General features: G+C 44.7%; 1 protein-coding gene across 6 annotated transcripts in view; it reads left to right on the top strand.

Annotated features, from left to right (window-relative positions):
• The window catches only part of RELCH (RAB11 binding and LisH domain, coiled-coil and HEAT repeat containing), a 1,006,576-nt gene that overhangs the window by 593,254 nt on the left and 394,492 nt on the right, over positions 1-18,830 (top strand). For 3 of the 6 annotated variants that reach the window (XM_069219494.1, XM_069219493.1, XM_069219492.1), the window contains one exon: positions 18,333-18,422. The exons of the other annotated variants lie outside the window; for them this stretch is intronic. In XM_069219494.1, the coding sequence (XP_069075595.1) occupies positions 18,333-18,422 (90 nt within the window). The remainder of the gene's footprint in view (positions 1-18,332; positions 18,423-18,830) is intronic. 6 annotated transcript variants of the gene reach the window in all.

Here is an 18,830-nt window from a genome sequence, read left to right as displayed (position 1 = left end):
TGTTCCTCCATCGGGCCCACCGCCCCGAGGATGAACCAACTCCTCAAGGAAGTAAAAGTGATGCTGGGCAAAGGAGCAATAGAGCCAGTCCCTTTTTCTCAGAAGAACAGAGGATTCTATTCCCGCTTCTTTCTCGTAAAGAAACCCTCCGGGGACTGGCGCCCCATCCTGGACTAAAGAGCACTAAACAAGTTTCTAAAGAAACAGTCGTTCAGGATGGTAACACTTCAAGATGTCCTGCGTCTTTTAAATGCTGGAGATCTGATGGCATCCCTAGACCTCCAGGATGCTTACTTTCATATTCCCATACACCGCAACCACCGCAAATTCCTCAGGTTCAGAGTGGGTGGTATGCACCTCCAATTTTGAGTTCTCCCATTCGGTCTCAAATCGGCCCCCAGAATCTTCACAAAAATGTTGGCTCCGGTAGCAGCACATCTCCGCCAGTCAGGTATCCAGGTTTTTCCTTACTTGGACGACTTGCTCATAAAGGCACCCTCAAAGCCGCAGGTAATACGTCATATTTCGCATTGCCTTCAATTGTTAAACAGCCTGGGGTTTGTCGTCAACTACCAAAAGTCTCAACTTCACCCCAGACAAGTATTAAACTTCTTAGGAGCAATACTAGACACGGTCCACAGCAAGGCGTACCCGTCTCACGAGAGGAAACTAAAACTAACCTCCTTAGCACGCAGACTCTCTACAAAAAAGGTTGTTTCAGTCCGCATCTACAAATCATTGCGAGGGATGATCTCATCATGCATTCCGCTAGTCCCAGACTACAGGCTCCATATGCGACCCCTGCAAGAGCAATTGGACATACAGTGGACCCAGGTGAACGGTTCGTTCGAAGATAGAATTCGCATAACACCTCTAATGCAGAACACCATGAGGTGGTGGGCGACAATAACCAATTTGTCAAACGGACTTACATTCCTTCATCAAACACCCAGTTACATAGTAACAACGGATGCCTCTCTCGAAGGATGGGGTGCACATTGCCAGGACCTGCAAATTAGCGGATCCTGGAATGCAAAAGAGTTTCAACTCCACATCAATTACCTAGAACTCAAAGTGATACACTTAGCTCTAAAAGCTTTCTTGCCAAAACTACAAAATTCAAGTGTCTTAATCAGGACGGACAACACAACCAGCATGTTTTATCTAAACAAGCAAGGAGGCACGAGATCCCTACAACTCTCGAAGCTAGCTCAAGAAATCTGGACATGGGCCATCAAGCACAATATTTCACTCAAAGCGGAGCATGTGCCAGGACAAACCAACGTTCTGGCAGACACCCTGAGCAGGACAGTGGTACCTTATCACGAGTGGGAGCTAGACCAGAAACTTCTGAATCAACTTTTTCTCTAATGGGGCAAACCAAACCTCGACCTATTTGCCACACTCGAGAACAAGAAATGCCAGTATTACGCAAGTTGGCTTCCCCAGAAAGGTTCGTGGGGGAATGCGTTTTCGATGAGATGGTCCGGGGTCTATGCCTACGCTTTTCCTCCGATCCCGCTCATTCCGAGAGTCATCAACAAAATAAAGACGGAGGGGTGTTGCCTCCTATTCTTAGCTCCCAGGTCTGGTACACGGAGCTCCTAATGCTCTCCGAACAGCCTCATGTGCAACTCAGACAGAGTCCGACTCTTTTGACGATGCCCCAGGGACAAGTCAGGCATCCAGATCCGTTGTCTCTTCACTTGTCGGCTTGGCTCCTGAATACAATGAGTATCTAAATCTGAACATTTCCTCGGAGTGTGGAGACATCTTAGCAAATGCTAGAGCGGACACTACCAACAAAACCTATAGACTTAAATGGAAACGTTTTTGTATATGGTGTGCAGCAGACGGTATTCATCCCTTTTCTGCTCCTCCAGAGCAGATACTTCCATATCTCTTGCTCTTTCATATTCCTCCATTCGAGTGCATCTGGCAGCAATCTCGAGGTATCGTAGATCACCACACATGGTCTCATTATGCTCCACAAGAATTGTCAAACAATTCATGAAGGGACTTTTTCGTGTTTTCCCACCAGTTCGAAAACCTCCGCCGTTATGGTCCCTGAATGTTGTATTAATGCAGCTCATGAAAGCTACCTTTGAGCCGATCCACAGAGCCGATCTAAAATTCAACTCATGGAAAACAGTGTTACTACTAGCTCTTACTTCAGCCAAAAGAGTCAGCGACATTCAGGCTTTCACTGTCAAAGAGCCTTTCCTCCAGTTTACAAATTCCGGTGTGATACTAAGAACAAATCCTAAGTTCATCCCGAAAGTTCCCTCAACGTTTCACTTGAATGAACCAGTCATCTTAAAAACATTTTTTCCAAACCCACAAACGGTAGCCGAGAGGACATTACATTCCCTGGATATAAAAAGGTGTCTAAACTTTTACTTACAGAAAACGCAAGTCATCCGTCAGTCTGACCAATTATTTGTTGCATTTTGGCGGAACGAGAAAGGGACATGCGGTGTCCAAACAGACTGTAGCCAGATGGATTGGCCTGGCAATTCAATTCTGTCATGCTAAAGCTGGTAAACCGCTCCACAGCAGGGTGAGAGCCCATTCTACAAGATCGGTAGCCACTTCAGCTGCACTCTTTGCTGGGGTGCCACTACATAGCTTCTGCAGAGCGACCACATGGTCCAGCCAGCATACGTTTACAAAGCACTATTGTCTCGAAGAAACGAGTAACGTTGATACAGCAGTGGGACAGGCAGTACTGAGGCATTTATTTCGTTAAGGTGAGCCTCTTACACATCCCACCACCACACTCAAGGTATGTTCGATATTGTTTCTCAGTCTTGTTAATATATAATTTTATACCACAGTGTGGTTTACTCTAAGATTTTGCTTCAAATTAGTTGTAGGATCAACGCTTTTTCATATTGTGTTAACATGTTGTAGACCTCAAAACAACAATGACACATATTGTATCATAATTTTCTGCCATACAGGTTTTTTCTATTATTGTTTTATATATATATATATATATATATATATATATATATATATATATATATATATATATATATATATATATATATATGTATACTAACGTGATTGAGATCACTTAGAGAATTACGATAAAATGATAGTCAAATTAATTCGCTAATTCTCAAACATTACTGCTCGTTATTCTGATTCAAGCATGTGAATCTATGAAAGATCCAATGCTGGAGAAGAAAATTAGTTACTTACCTGTAACTGCAGTTCTCCAGTATTGGTATCTTTCATAGATTCACATGCGACCCACCCTCCTCCCCTCAGAGGCTCCCCTATTATACAGATATTAAACTTCACACTTCTACTAGAAAATCTGAGGGAATTCAGCCTCTGTTGGGAGTGTTTGGCAGGGGCTGAATCCTGATTCGTTGACACTGAAGTTTGGGTCTTTTCACAAAACAAAGTGGATAGACTGTAAAATAGCCTATAAGGCCTACTGAGGCCTACTGGTTTTAAACTTACTGACTTACTACTTTATGTGTTTAAACTTACCGTGAGGCTCCCACCTCGACGACTGAGATGATTCAAGCATGTGAATCTATGAAAGATACCAATACTTGAGAACTGCAGTTACAGGTAAGTAATTTTCATTTTTCTGTTGCAAAAACAACTTCCTTAATTCAGTTTACATACAAAAAGGAACAAATCAATCCTAGTTCTACAAAAATCAAAATCAGCCGTAGGGTAAAAAGATAAACCTAATTCCAAAAGTGAACGTTCTGCTAAAGTTAATTGATGATCAGACAGATTGATGACCGTGAGAGAGTCCCCACCACTCATTTCTTTTTTTACTTGTCTCATGGGCCTCCCTCGAATAATTGTATCCTTGATTCCTCCAGTTGCCCCTACGTATCCTTGGTCTCCTTCGTTGTTTCCTCCTTTTCCTTTTGGAGGCCGCCCTTGTGCCGATTGATTCCTTTGTAAAAAAAATTTTAAAAAAAGGTATTCATCCAATGAAGTAAATGGGAGAGAATCTTTGACTGACACTACTTGTAATTCATCATAATATGATGAGTAATTATCAGAACTGGATTCAGAAGTCACCAATTCTTGTTTCCTTAAAGACCCAAACTGCTTATATTGTTGGATAGCCTGATCAAACCTCCGTCCAAAAGTTAATATTCTTCCCTGTGCATAATCTTGCATATACCTCAAAAATTTACGTCTTTCTCTGTTTGAAGGTCTTGTTGGTTTTATCACTGGCCTCGAAGGACTTGCAGTGCACACTGTTAAGGTATCTGTCAGCTCTGTTGGCCTATTTGCATATTCCAGACCAGCCGTCCTTGTTCAAATCACATATTGTGGTTTATAAAAGGTTTGACAAATTTCCTTTCCAACTCTTTTTGATTGCATAGTGGGATCTCAATTCTATCATCACTATTCTTGATGTGCACTTCTTTTGATCTGATGCACAGCTCCTGGCTCTGAAGACTGCATTTCTGGTTGCGATAACATTAAGCCATGTCATGTCCCTTGGGGGGCTGTGACTGCTTAAATTTTTTTATAATTACAGATTAATAAAGTGTATATAAATAAAGAAGAAAAATCTAAAATATTCTATAAATGTGAAGAATTTTGATTTGGAAGCTAAAAATTAATTTAGTATCCTCAGATTGATTTGTGGAAGCAGTGCAAATGCATCAAACAGAATATAGTATGGACGGTGAGTGACCAGAATTGCTCTGTGAAAGAGTGTCAGCTCTTGGCCAAGGAAGCAATAGAAAGGGTTCTGATATCAGAAGTAGGCAATGGGTGCTGTTCCCACTACTTTTGGATAAGAAGAACAAAGGTCTTCACCTGTCCTACATTTCTGACCCCTCCATCTATTGCTCAAAAAGGAGAAATTGTCTGTTCTAGACCAGGGAGACTGGATGGTAGCGTTGGACTTGCAGAACACATATTTCCTTATTCCCATTCTGCCTGCCCACAGATGTTAACTGCGATTTACGGCAGGCCTTGAGCATCTTCAGTTCACCGTTCTCCCCTTTGGCCTTACCAACACCCCTCAGGTGTTCACCAAAGTGATGGCGGTGGTAGCAGCTCATCTGTGGAGATTAAAGGTGTCAGTCTTCCCCCTAGCTCGACGACTGGCTGTTGGCGATGTGCTCACCCCAGGCTGTCGTCTCCCACCTCCAGACTATGGCAGACCTCCTGCATTCGCTGGGATTTACTATAAATGTGCTGAAGTCACACCTGACCCCGCATAGATGCTCCTTTTCATAGGAGCTGTTCCGGACACAGTGCTGTTTCATGCTTATCCTCCTGTGCAGCGAGTCCAAGATATTTAGGTTATGGTACTGATGTTTCAGCTTGTATCCTGGATTTCAGTGAGAATGCTTCTGAGGCTGCTGGGCCTCATGGCCTCCTGCATCATGCCAGATGGTATTGCGGGCTCCACGGCGGGACCTGAAGTTCCAGTGGGTGCAGCATCAGGGAAATCTCTCTGACATGGACCAGATCGCAGAGAGAACTGCAAAAGATCGGCAGTGGTGGCTAACCAGCCACGATTAGGTCAGAGACAGACCCTTCTCCCTTCCCCAACCAAATCTCACAGTAGTGACAGATGCATCACTCCTGGTATGGGGTGGCCATCTGAGAGAGGACTCTGGCGGAATCGGGACTTAACACATCAACATGCTGGAGCTCCGAGTGATCCAACTGGCACTGAAAGCCTGCCTACCCTCCTTCACGGGAAGGCTAGTGCAGGTGTTCACGGACAAAACCACCACCATGTGGTACTGCAACAAACAGGGCAGGGGTGGGCTTGTAGACCTTTTGTCAAGAGGACCTGCATCTCTGGGCGTGGTTGAAACAGCAGGGCATATCCCTGGTGGTTCAACATCTGGCAGGTTCTCTGAAAGCCAGAGCTGACAAACTCAGCTGCTGCTGCCTAGCAGATCATGATTGGTGTCTCCATCCGAAGGTGGCGCAAGGTCTCTTTCAGCAGCGGGTAGAACCTTGGTTAGATCTGTTCATGTTCGAAGAGGATGTGCAGTATCAGCAGCTTTGCAAGCTGGAGTTTCCTATCGCTCGGAGACTCTTTTCGACGCAAGTTGAGCTCAGGCCTCACGTACACCTTTCTGCCCATACCACTCCTGAACAGAGTTCTTGTAGGGAACTGGTTCTCTGCATAGTGCACTAAAATGAAGTACACTGTGCAGAGGGTCCAGTGGATCCCCAAAGGTTTAAAGAGGCAAAAATAGATAGGTCTAGTGCACTTTTTGTGGTAGTGTGAGAAAGCGGTTAGGCTTACCATGGAGTCATGTTAAGCATTTGTTGTACTCACAGAGGCAATAAATGGGACACACACTCAAAGAATAAATCCAAGACCAATTTAGAAAAAAACAGTTGCTTTGATATATGCTTTGAACCAAAGAACTTCATTATAAGGTAAGCAGTTTTTAAATCAAAAATACTTTGCTGTTTCAAAAATCGAGACAATGCAATTTTTCAAAGTCTTCAATGTTAAACTAAGGGAGGAAAACAAGAATGCAGTTTCATAGAGATTTCACAACGTAAAATCCCAGTTGTGAGGGTTTTAGACTAGCACCAGGCAAGGTTCAGGTTAGTATCAAGAGTGCACCCACAGCGGCATGAGAGCGGCTGGCTGCAGAAGTCACCCAATGTTAATCAACGGAGATTAGGGGGGAATGAAGGTGCGCTGCTCCCAAGTAAGTACAAGCAGTGTCAGAGGTTATTCTCTATGGGTTGAGGCGAGAAACTGGGGGTGAGGGTGGAGGGAGAGTGGGGAGTCACAAGGCAGCACCAAACTTACACCCTCAGTGGCACGGGGGCAGCCACGTGCAGAGTGCCAGCACAGCGTCAAGCGCCCAGTGGTATTCAATGGAGGAGATGACTTTCAGAAACATGCTGCAGGTTCTGGCCAGGAGGCTGGGAGAGGTCAACCTACAGCTACCCAGGTACGTTGAGATGCCAAGGGTCGTAGGTATACAGATGGTTCAGCTCCCCAGGGCCCAGTGGCTGTGGGTGCAGGGGTGTCTTTTGGCATCAGAATTAGTTTACCGGACAGGTCACAATCAGGGGGAGTCCTCTGATTTAGGTTGCAGGCGTCGCTGTTGAATCCGACAGGGGTCAACCCACAGTGGACTCTTGGTCAGAAGTACTGGGGAACCTTCACTGGACGGTGAACCACTTGGACTCAGGCTGGGGGCGTCTACTGCAGAGGTGGTTCCAGGTGGCGGTTTCGCAGCTCCTGAGGCAGACTTCTTCTTTAGAGATGGTTTCTTTTGGACAGGTCCGCTGTCCACTGGAGTTCTTAGTCTTTATCGAAGGCAGGCAAGTACTCCCAAAGCTTTGGAGGTCGCTGGGCTGCAGGACAATTCGTCTTCTGGGTGCAGGTTCTTTGAAGGCTGTAGATAGGCCAGTAGGGCTAGGGCCAAGTAAGTTGGTGTCTTCAGTCTTCTGTTTGTCCAGCTCTTCTTAGGTCGACAGGAATCTGGTTCTAGGGTCCGGGGTTCCACTTAAATACTGAATTTAGGGGTGTTACAGGGAGTGCCAGGTGGTAGCCAATAGGATTCTCACCTTTTTGGTGACTACACCCTTCCTTTGGCCACTTCCTTTGGGAAGTGGGCATAGCCTTAAGCCCTATTGGCCTAAGTCCTTCCACACAAGAGGGAGGGATTTAAAAAGTAGTGTCCACTTCAGCTCATCCACCATAGGGTTTGGACTGACATGAGGTGGGCACTGCTCTTAATTTAACTGATTTTCCTGCCAGTCCTGCCACCAAAAGTGGGGTCAGGAACTGATGGGTTGACCTCCTCCACCATTTGGAGGGCCTGGGTCGCATTTCAAAGGCGGCAAGGCCTCTGAAGCTCCCCACCTTGAAATTTCCATCCTGCCTGGGAGAGGAGGTCTCATCTCTGCCGAGAGCAGCATTTGTACGGAGCCCTCAAGAACATTGGCTTTTACCTCAGGGAGACAGAACTCTGTCTAAGGTGGCTATACTGGTTTTGACCAGTCAGTGCCCACACTAGGAGTTGGTAGGTTTTCGAGGGGGCACCTCTAAGGTGCCCTCTGAGTGCATGTATTATTAAATCAATCATTGAATTCAGTGAGGGTTTATTAATAGGAGATGTTTGATACCATACATCCCTATTGTCAGTGAAGCCATCCTTTCAGGGTCCTAGTTTGGACATGCAATGTCAGTGCACTTTATGGCTCTGCGCTCCTGGTGTGGAAAGTCGTAAAAAGTAACTGACGTCTGTGCCCCAAGGTGGCGCATATATCGGTGACCGCAACATCACTTCTGGCGCACAATACGCTGATGACGATGTGTGGAACCGAACAAAGCCGCCTATTGACGCTCAATGGTACTGCTCATGGAAAATCTTCCATTTCCAGTCTCACTCTTGGGGAAATTCAAAGGTAATGAATCTGCGACTAGATATTGTCTCTACCAGATAATTTGTTCTCAAACATAAGTAACTTGTTCTTTAAGTGTATCATTCAAAAGCCCGTCCTAATGGTCATCTCTTTTGGATAGTGACATTCTTCAGCTCTGCTGAAGTCGCCCATTCATCCCAGATCTCCATCACATTTCTCTCTGAGGTTGGTATGGATACCCCTGCAGTGCATCTGGAGGGTGCGATATATTTGGGATATTGCATGTATATGTAAAGGCGACACAGCACCTTATATTCCAGAAACGTCTTTTGCGGTAGTTCCTGTAATGTTAGTGTGTGCAGTGTGTGACTCATTTGTATGTATTTGTATTGTTGTGTGTCAGCAAGTTTGTATTGTTTCGGCTGGTCTGTGAATGAGACCACCCTCTGGGCCATTCAGATGTCTCCCAGTTGGCTAACACCCAGTAGATCCCACTATTTAAATCCATCTTGTTTTTTGTTCCGCTAGATCATCCGCTTCCCACAAGAGAGTTTTCTTGGTCAGTCTCCCATCCCTCCCGATTTTGCTTCTATATTAACTACCTCGTTCCTGGGGCCGTGTGTGACCCTGGCCCACCCCTGTTTGTATAGTTCACTTTTGTAGGTGCCCTCCAGCTTTGCTCTACTATCAGTTAGAAGAGACGGCTCAGATTGGACTGAAAAACCCCAGTTGTTTACCACCCGGAGCTGTGTAGCTCCATGATAGTAGTAGGTTCGGCAGTGCAATACCCGCTGCATACTGTCCCACACTAAGTGTTGTCAGTGCTACTCTCAGGGCGCCCCTGTCCCAGTACAAAGAACGGGTGACTGCGTTAACTGCTGTAAGGGAGTCTGGGATGTCAACAAATGTATTCTGCATCATGTTTAGTAATTTAGGCTACACAATCATTTTATAGTGCACTGTCCTCCCGATTAGTGATAGTGGGAATTTCCTTCACTGACTGGCATCTGCCTTATATTTGCCTAGGGATACGTCCAAGGTTGCAGAGTTGAACTTACCTGTATTCTGTCGTTATATATATTCCTAGGTATTTAAACTCTTACATCAACCATTCTAGAGGGCATTCCCATTTCCGCTGGGGCATCCACCCTGAGGGGATGTATGCCACTGACTTGTGTCAATTGATGTGTAGTCTGCGTATTTTGCAAACGTGTTAAGTATATCCAGGAAGTGGGGGATGGAGGGCTTTGAGACTGCCAGGTACATTAGCATGTCACCTGCATTTGAGATTCTAACTTCCCAGCCGGGGGTCCCAGCAGAGCACTCTCACTAAAGCATCTTTTCTCACCTGTTCCGCCAGTAGCTCAATTGCTAAGGTGAAGAGGAGGTGAGATAGCGGGCAACTCTGCCATGTCCCCTGTCCCAGCCCAAATTCCCAGGAAACTGTGCCATTGACCTGTACCCTGCCGCAGGGCGCACATACAATAGCCCTAGACATATCTGGAACTCCACTCCAAATCCCATCTTTCTGATGATGGCCATCAGATATGGCCATTTAATCATGTCAAAGGCCCTGGCCACATTCTTCAGAGACAGGAGCACCACTGGTTCTTCAACCTATCCCTATTACTCAAGACTCCATACAGGCACCACGGATGATGATGTGTAGATCTGTGGGACATGAAGTCTGACTGATCAAGATTATTCAGTTAACCACCCCATATAAACAATTAGCTAAAACTTTCACCAGAATTTTTACCTCTATATTTAACAGAGAAATAGGTCTGTATGATTCACACTCCTCCACAGGTTTCCCCTTTTGTGTATTACCACCACTGTCACTTGGCAGAGAGTGTTCAACCCGCCTCTCGGGCCTCCTGGTACATTTGCAACAGTGATTCCACCAGTTTGCTTCTCTGGCATTTAAAAATCTCGATTTAGAAGCCATTTGGCTTCTGAGTTTTCGCACTTTTGAGCTGGCCCATGGCTTCACCTATTTCTTGTGCTTCCAGTAGTCTACCTTTCCTTGTCCTTTCGCCACTGTTAAGTCAGGGGATCAGGATATCGCGGATGAAACTCTGGAGATCCCCCTCCGCGTAACTTAATTCTGGCTGGTAACCCCCCTCCATATACACATTGAATGCCTCAGCTATATCTGGTGTGGATTCTGCAGGGAGTACAGTATTCCTTGTACCAGGTCCTACCTCCTTCTGACCCTCATCCTTAAGAGAGAGCCATGCTGGAAGTTTCCCAGCCTTATTTCCCACTTTGTAAACTCTATACTGTTTTATGCACAGTAATATTCAGGCATCCCCTTCCAGTATTTGTCTGTATTCTTCCATGCACAGTAAAGTTTTGTAGGCTAAAGTAGCGTCCTGGTGTAACTCATATTCCCCCTACCAGTGGGCAAGTTGCATTTCAAATTCTTGGACTACCTGTAATTTGTCCATATTCTTGCTTGCTTGTTTTTGGAGTTAAGTGCCCCCGGATAACGATTTTTTAGGCTTCCTCCATTGTGATCTATGAAGTACTGCTCTGTCGCCTGGCAGAGAAATTCTTTGCTGTTTCAGTCTGATTTCCCAGGGTTCCATTTGCCACCCTGGCCTGTGGGCCCATACGTAGTACAGACTGTGGTGCAGAGGCGTGAATGTTCCAAGATTCCCCATGAGAGGAAGTGTGTGCCCCTAAACCTACCCCCTGAGGGTTAGGTACCAGGAAATAACCCAGTCATGACACAGGCCTCATCCTATTGGCTCTGTTTAAGTATTGGAGTTTCACTGGGTGAGAGTTCTACCAGAGATCCAGTGCCCTCGTGAAGTCCTTCTGGCTTGTGTCTACATGGTCTGTTTGTTGTGCTGTTGTCCTCCTGTCTTTGTCTGCATTCATAGTCAGATTCAGGTCTCCCACATAATTGTTAGTGTAGCTGACGTCTTGAGCAGTCATCCGCCCATTTTCGCCAACATCTCTGCGGAAAGCCTGGGGGGACTTGCCACAACACTGTTGTCTCCTGCTCGCCCTGCCAGGTGCCGCTGATCAGTTCTTTCAACCTACATAGCACCACGCTGATCTGGCTATATCTTTGTAACGTGAAAAGACTTTGATCCATGGCCAATATGGCCGTGCCAAGCAAGCTTGTGGAAAACCCAGAGTGTGCCATGACTTTGTATCTCACCTTGCTCAGAAAGCCTCATCTGTTACCTGCTAGATGTGTAACTTGTAGCAGTATTAAGTCAGGCTTCTGGTGATAGAGACCAGACCACTTTTCTTTTGTGGCCAAGCCCATTAATGTTTCATGAGAGAATCTTTAATGTTAAAGCTTGGGGTGCTTTGGTCCTTGTGTTATGTTACGTAGTTCTCCCTGCCATGTCCCCCCTTGTCTGTTTAATGAGCTCCACCAGTCACCAGACAATGAAACAGCCCTCTCCATCCCACCTCCTCCCTAAAGACTCTTGCTGTAAGCCTCAAACTACCCATGTCTCCGATGCCTGAGGAGTCTGCCATCCTAGACCCAACAGTTAACTTATAAATCCATTAAAATGTCCACTATTGTTAGTAATACTGTTCCACTCTCAAAAGAATGGACATGGCCTCTTCAAGCTGTAGATTGGTAGAGGGGCTTCACTGCAGGCTTCACCAGCTTCCAACATTTTGTGTACCCTCAGTTTCTGGTTCAGGATTTCTGTGTGCTCCTTTGTCCTGGATCCCAGTATCTGCCTGTCCAAGTGCAACTGCAGAGGAGTCCCTGACCTCTGTCAGACCTGCTAGGCCTCTGTGTCTCCTCTGTCCAGCTGTTAGCCAACCTTCCAGCCATTTCCAGATCTTTTCTGCTGATATGAAGAACCAGATTTTACTCTCCTTCACCAGTCAGAGTTTCACAGGAAAGATCATAGAGTATGGGATTTTTAGTTTGCAGAGTTCGAGTTTTGCCTTGTCAAATGACAGCCTTTTATTTTGTACCTCCTGTGTGTTGTCTGGAAAGACCCAGACTTTCATGTTGTTGAAAGCGATCAGACCCTTCGGGCGGGCTGCTCTCAGGATAGTTTTTTTTATCCCTGTAGTTCAGGATCCATGTAGTCGGCATCCTAAGCCTTTACCCCCATGCCCGGCTGATTATTTGGTACTCTGTGTGCTCTTTCTAAAGCAAAGTGGTCAGAGAGACCTTGGGCCCACCATATTTTTCATCAGATCTTTCATGAGCTGTTCCACCGCCGATCCTTCCATTTCTGGCAGACCCACAAGTGCATATTATTGCATTTGGAGCGTGAGTTCCACAACACCACCCCTGGAGGTGTATTTGTCCAATTTGCCCACTAGAGGAGGCCTAGGAGGCCTTTGTTGAACCATTTGCAAGGATCACTGCCAGGGCCATCAACTGTGGGGATCTCAGTGTTGGTTAATTTGCTCCACTATTTTCTTCTGGTTTCGTTGTAGCCCGTAGCTCCAATCTAAACTGGGTAACATATCTTTGGCAGTTTCTCCCAGATATCCACCCCCTCACCCTCTGGCAGGTGGGCAATGTGGCCCCTGCTTTGTCTGCCTGTCATGCTGGTGTTCCCTCTACTTCTTTTGGCCACAGATCTGGCCTCAGATCCTATGTAATGGCTCAGCCTCCTCCCAGAGCCCTTTGGAGGCCCCAGTCACCCCCACACGGGTACTTTTTACCTCGGGCCTTCAGGAACGCGCCACATTTTAACTCCTGCTGCACTATTCCAGTGTGCAGGTGAGCCCAACCGTTGCTAGGGTTAGCATGTTAAAATATACAAAAAAGTGATGGATGATATGCTTGAATTAATCTCAGCCACTGGTAATTACTCGGGCTGCATCCCAATCCATCATTACTTTGCACACCATGTCACCTCCATTTGGACCCAGCTATATACAAATCAGTCTTTAACAGTGCAGCCCGAACTGCCAAGCCAGGTATCCCCTGAACCGGAACACAAGTACCCCAAGTAACCCAGGACCAGTTTCACCAAAGTTATGGGTCATATGTGTCCTTCCAGAATGGGGGAGGGTGGGGTGGGGTGGGTGTCGGCCAACCTCATCTGTGGCCATGTGGTGTTGAGGCAGCACCTGATAGTCCCAGGCGGGCAGAAGACGTCAGGCGAACTGGGTTGGGTCATCGACACAGGCCAGGGCGTCCAGCAATTCTATTAAGCTGCACACCCATCAGTGGGTCTGCTCTCACCCCATCCTCTGGGTCACAATGTCTAGGCTGTGGCGTGCCATCTCACCATTGCCCTAAGCAGGTGCTCCAGCCTCCATGCTTTCCCCTTCGGGTCCCACTACTCCATTCAGCCCAAATCAGGAGAGTCCACTTTCCACCAGCCACAGGATTTTCGATTGGGGAGGGGGGTAGTATTGCGTTCACCTGCAGGTTGTATGGCACTGCTGTGCTGCCTGTAGGCGTCCGCCCCTCCCCCCCCTTTCTCTCCCCCCCCCAATCCCACCGGGCTGCAGGATTGACACTGATTTGAGCTGGGTAGGGCAACAGTACACATTTACAGCGCCATTTTGGTCGGCGGTTGGCCACACCCCCAATTATTTATGTGTTTATTTGATGAATGCTTGTTTCTTTATTTTTTGCCATTATTTTGCTGTTCAAATCATCAAAAATGCTTAGTCAGGGCCCCGCCTTCCAAGAATGACTCAGTGGGGAGGCCTGGATTCCAATATTGATTCAGTGGAGGTCTCCAACCTCCAGTAAGAATAAAGTGGGGTCCATGGAAGTCAAAGGGTTGAGAACCGCTGATCTAATCTAAAGGTGAGGAATCTGCAGTTATGACTACATCTCAGTAGAAAAAGTTACCTACCTTCAGTGAAGCCCTGTGTGGTGCATATTCTATTTACTACAGATTCCTCACCACCCTCCCGCCTCCCCGTTTGTGGAATGGACTCTTTTTACCATCTGTAAAAATCCCAATAGAGAGATCTTCACATTGTTACGTATGATTAATCTTAGATCCACGTCCGAGGGCTCAGACAGTCAAGAAAGAATCTAACGTCGACACACAGGGGTGGGGCTTAAATGTGGGTCTGTCTCTTCCAGGACTGAAGGAATTCATTGTGGAGCCGCATGCTGCCATCTTCCAGCACAAGAGAACAATGCTGCTTACATCTTCCAACAACAGTATGGCACCTGGGGATAGTCTAAAGGTGGGGCCTCTGCAATTACATAAAATATCCAACAGAAAGAGTGTTAACAATGATAAGTAACTTGCTCTTTGCTGCAGGAGAGGGGGCCAATACTTTCATCGCAAGTGTTTTTTTTCTTTCCATTCTTTAGCTGTCTTGTATTTCCTTTTAGTCATTCTTGTACATTTTACTGCCTTCAGGTTACTGTAACTCCAAATTAATGCTTTTTTCTTTCTTTTGTAATGTTAATTTTTTTTTTTTTTTTTTAAAGGTTTTGTAAAAGCACAAGAGCAGCTAGGAGAGAGCCACAGGGGACAATTGACAATTATTAGTCTGCACTAGTCTGACTTGTGTAGCCATATTGACTTGGCTAGTATTCCTGCAGCAGCCGTTTAGGTCCAGAACGCTATGGGAATTACTGAATATGCTGTGCTGAGGCCATGCCGTCGTTCTACTTTATAAAGCAAGAAGAGACAAAGCTCCCAATGTGTGGTGTCGGATTGGAGCCACATGGAAACTTAACTGCCATAGGCCCCTGAGTGACTCAGAGTGGGTGCGAGGCTGTGACCCCATTAAGGAAGTCACATGCTGCATGTATGGCTCTGGGTATTTTTCACTGAATATATCCCTCTTGGGAGGCTAGGTCTCAGATGAGTAGGTAAGAGGCATCTCTTGGTATGGTCATGCTTGATTGTTATAAATTATTGGACGAGATGGTGCAGATAATACAGGGGGTGGTTGGCTCACTGGTCGAGCAGAATATTGACCGTTTGTTGGGACTATATAAAAAACGAAAGATAAAGAAAATGAAAGAACATTTTGTTGTGCCTTTTTATGAGACATAGGTAGAATTGTTTTTAGACAGTATGACTGCTCATAGACAGTGGCGAAAAGATGTTTTGAAGTAGGTAGTGGCAGAGGAGCTCCACATAGCAAATGTGAGAACCATCCTAAAGGCGAAGGAGGATATTGCATTGTAAAGGGACTTGATTCACTGGATCCTGCCGGACTTCCTATGAACTACCGCCGTAGCTTCTGGGTGCTTTATTAGACTGACTGAGCAAATTAAGTTAGTGCTGGTATATGGAACCTGTAGAGGTGCGTGTCCCGTTATTACTATATAAGATTTACTATTATTATTTTTGGTGGTACACCAGAAAAGAAGACATTTATAAAAAAAAAAAAGATTTTCTATGCCTGTTTTAAATTATATACGCCTGATAAGAAACACACAAACGTTGCTGTTAAAATTAAATGCAACATTTTTTATATCCGACTGCAAACTCTTTTCTCATATTTGTTTTGGAAGTATTTGCCTTCACTCAGAAGGTGGCACCAGTAACACTTTGGCCTCAGTAGAAGCAGTCGTCGCTGTCCATGGTTTTCCTGCATTCTTCAAAATGTGCTTTTGCTGATTAATGTTTATGCCGATCCATATCGTCATGTGGCAGCGTTAGGAGCACTCAGCTGAAAAACACGAAACACAGAATTGGAAGGAACGGATGCATTTTTCTTTAAAAATGATTTGTATTGGATTTTATTGTAGCGGAAAAAGGGGAGCACGAACAAGTTTTGGGTATAGTGCTGTGGTTTTGTTTTTAGCGTATTACAATCTTTATTTGATTTCGCCATTCAAGAGCAATTAGTGCCAGGATAGATTCAAATAGGTTGAAAGAGTAACACATTCGTCAGATATTTAGGAAACATTAAAAGCAAGATGTGCTTGTGGATAGCATTGTTCTTGGCTTCATTAAACAGGGAAGAAACAATCCAGTGGAGAGTAATTTTTAATTAATAAAAACCCAGTATGGAGGACCTAGCCAGCATTCTCGATATTTCCCATAATTTTTTGAAAATAATACAGGAGAATACCTCCCCAAACAGTTTTCAATAACTACTTCATAAAGAAGACACACTATAAATGTGCTGAAGTCACACCTGACCCCGCATAGATGCTCCTTTTCTCAGGAGCTGTTCCGGACACAGTGCTGTTTCATGCTTATCCTCCTGTGCAGCGAGTCCAGGATATTTAGGTTATGGTACTGATGTTTCAGCTTGTATCCTGGATTTCAGTGAGAATGCTTCTGAGGCTGCTGGGCCTCATGGCCTCCCGCATCATGCCAGATGGTATTGCGGGCTCCGCCGTGGGACCTGAAGTTCCAGTGGGTGCAGCATCAGGAAAATCTCTCTGACATGGACCAGATCGCAGAGAGAACTGCAAAAGATCGGCAGTGGTGGCTAACCAGCCACAATTGAGTCAGAGGCAGACCCTTCTCCCTTCCCCAACCAAATCTCACAGTAGTGACAGATGCATCACTCCTGGGATGGGGCGGCCATCTGAGAGGACTCTGGCGGACAGCAGAATTGGCTTCTTAGTTGCAATCTATTCATCCAGTTTGTTTGTCTCTGAAAACTTCCGGGGGTACATTTCAGTTGATTTCCTGAAGTAAGAAAACTGATTTAAAAATTAACTTTCTATTGCAGCCCAGTTCTCTGTGGTGCTCATTTTAAAGTAAGTCATAATTAGTGGACCTGATTTGGTGCCCTTTGTGCAAAAAGGAAATGAGGAACAAAGAATCTGATGGAAAAAGTATAGAATAAACTGAGATCTCATTATACCCCTTGAATGTGTGCACACAAAAATGTAAATTCTCTCCAGAATTTGGAGGAATTTGCTAAAATGTTTTTATTTTTTATTTTTTGGGTTCAGAATCAAGTACGGTGGAGCAAACGAAAAAGAATAATATATGGTTTTCGTAATTAATCGTTAAATATTTTCCTGCGAATGTTACAACTATGTCCGAATTTTTCAGGCTTGAAGAACAGAATTTGTGCTTGAGTTTGATTTAATGTAGAATGTCAAAACATTTTCTTAAACATACCTTTGGTCCCATTAGAATGTGCTACCCAGAACACATTTTAAAACGTTTTTAGATACAGAAAAAGCTGATTACCAATGTGCATATTGTACAACTATACCACGTAGTAACGCTAAAACTGTAACATATTTGTCAATATTTCATCATAAAATAAATATGTAGGTAGAGGATGGTATTTATGGCAGTTTGAGGGTTGTACATTTTGCTAAATGTTCTTCATACAACTTAACGTGTATGATAGCAAATGTCATTTTAATGAACCATATTTAATTAGCAACGCGAGGCACATCACATTTATGTATTTATTTAAAATAAAGGAGAAGACCCTAGCTTCAGGGACATCTTAAGGCTTTTGAGTGCCCCGGGTCAAACTTATTTTTGGGGCCACAGTTACGAACAACTTTGAATTTATGATCCAATTAAAGCTCTTTCATGCCCACTTTGGGCACGTCACTGACAGTGCACCGGCTACTGGTCTATACTCTAAATGTATTTGCATCTAATATTCAGACGTAGCGATGTGTGTTTTCAATTTTGTAACACAGCAGCAGCTCACTAACATTATTGCAAATAATCTATGTGACTCCTCCCTCCCATTTCTCATATGTGCGGTCCTATTTTGATCTAATAGAAACTTTTTTTTTATGTATGTTGCATGAAACCTGAACCAATTTCTATGCAAAATGTCTAATAGACTCCCACTCATCGCCCACATTAAAAATAAATGAAAGGAAAACAGCATCTAAAACAATCTGTTTAAGAATTATTCAAAGTCATCCGGACAGGACTGTTTGCAGAACAGTGCTGACTATCAGTGAACCCCCTGAAAGGTTGCAGCCCTGGGCCAGTGCCCACTTTGCCAATGCCTTAAAACGTTTCTGCATAGCTTACAACCAATTTGAATGGTTGGTAGGGACATTGGTTTGCTCCTCCGTAACTGATTCAGATTATTGTTGTATGCAGGACAGCAGACCAGTTCTGTGGGTGACTTCAGCATGGTGGAAAATGGACAACAGCAAAATTGGACTTGCGAAAGATCAGTGGAACCAGAACGTGCGTACAATAATTTATTTTTTAAAAGAGAGATAGATTTTTGTCTTTTGATGCATTCTAATCGCATTTTAATCAGTGTTCTTTAAGATTAATGCACAAATCATTGTTGGCACCGGATGAAATATTTAAGCTGTCTATGCAAACAGTTTGAATACTAGCAGAATGCAACAGTCTGTGGCATGATTTCTGCTTAATTAAGATTAAGAAAGTCACCGAAACGAGCTAGGATCATATGAGCTGTCCTCTCTAAGTTCAAAGCAGAAGATAAAACATTAGGTAAAATACATATACATGTTATACTAACATGGGTCATAATAAGTAACAAACTGGGAAAAACGATAGGGCACACATTGATCGTGTGGTTATTTAAGTGTAACCCAGAAGTGACCTATTGGACATCATCGATTA

This window comes from Pleurodeles waltl, chromosome 2_2 (genome assembly GCF_031143425.1).
Source record: "Pleurodeles waltl isolate 20211129_DDA chromosome 2_2, aPleWal1.hap1.20221129, whole genome shotgun sequence".
Taxonomy (NCBI): Eukaryota; Metazoa; Chordata; class Amphibia; order Caudata; family Salamandridae; genus Pleurodeles; species Pleurodeles waltl.
This window is presented reverse-complemented; position numbering and strand designations above follow the sequence as displayed.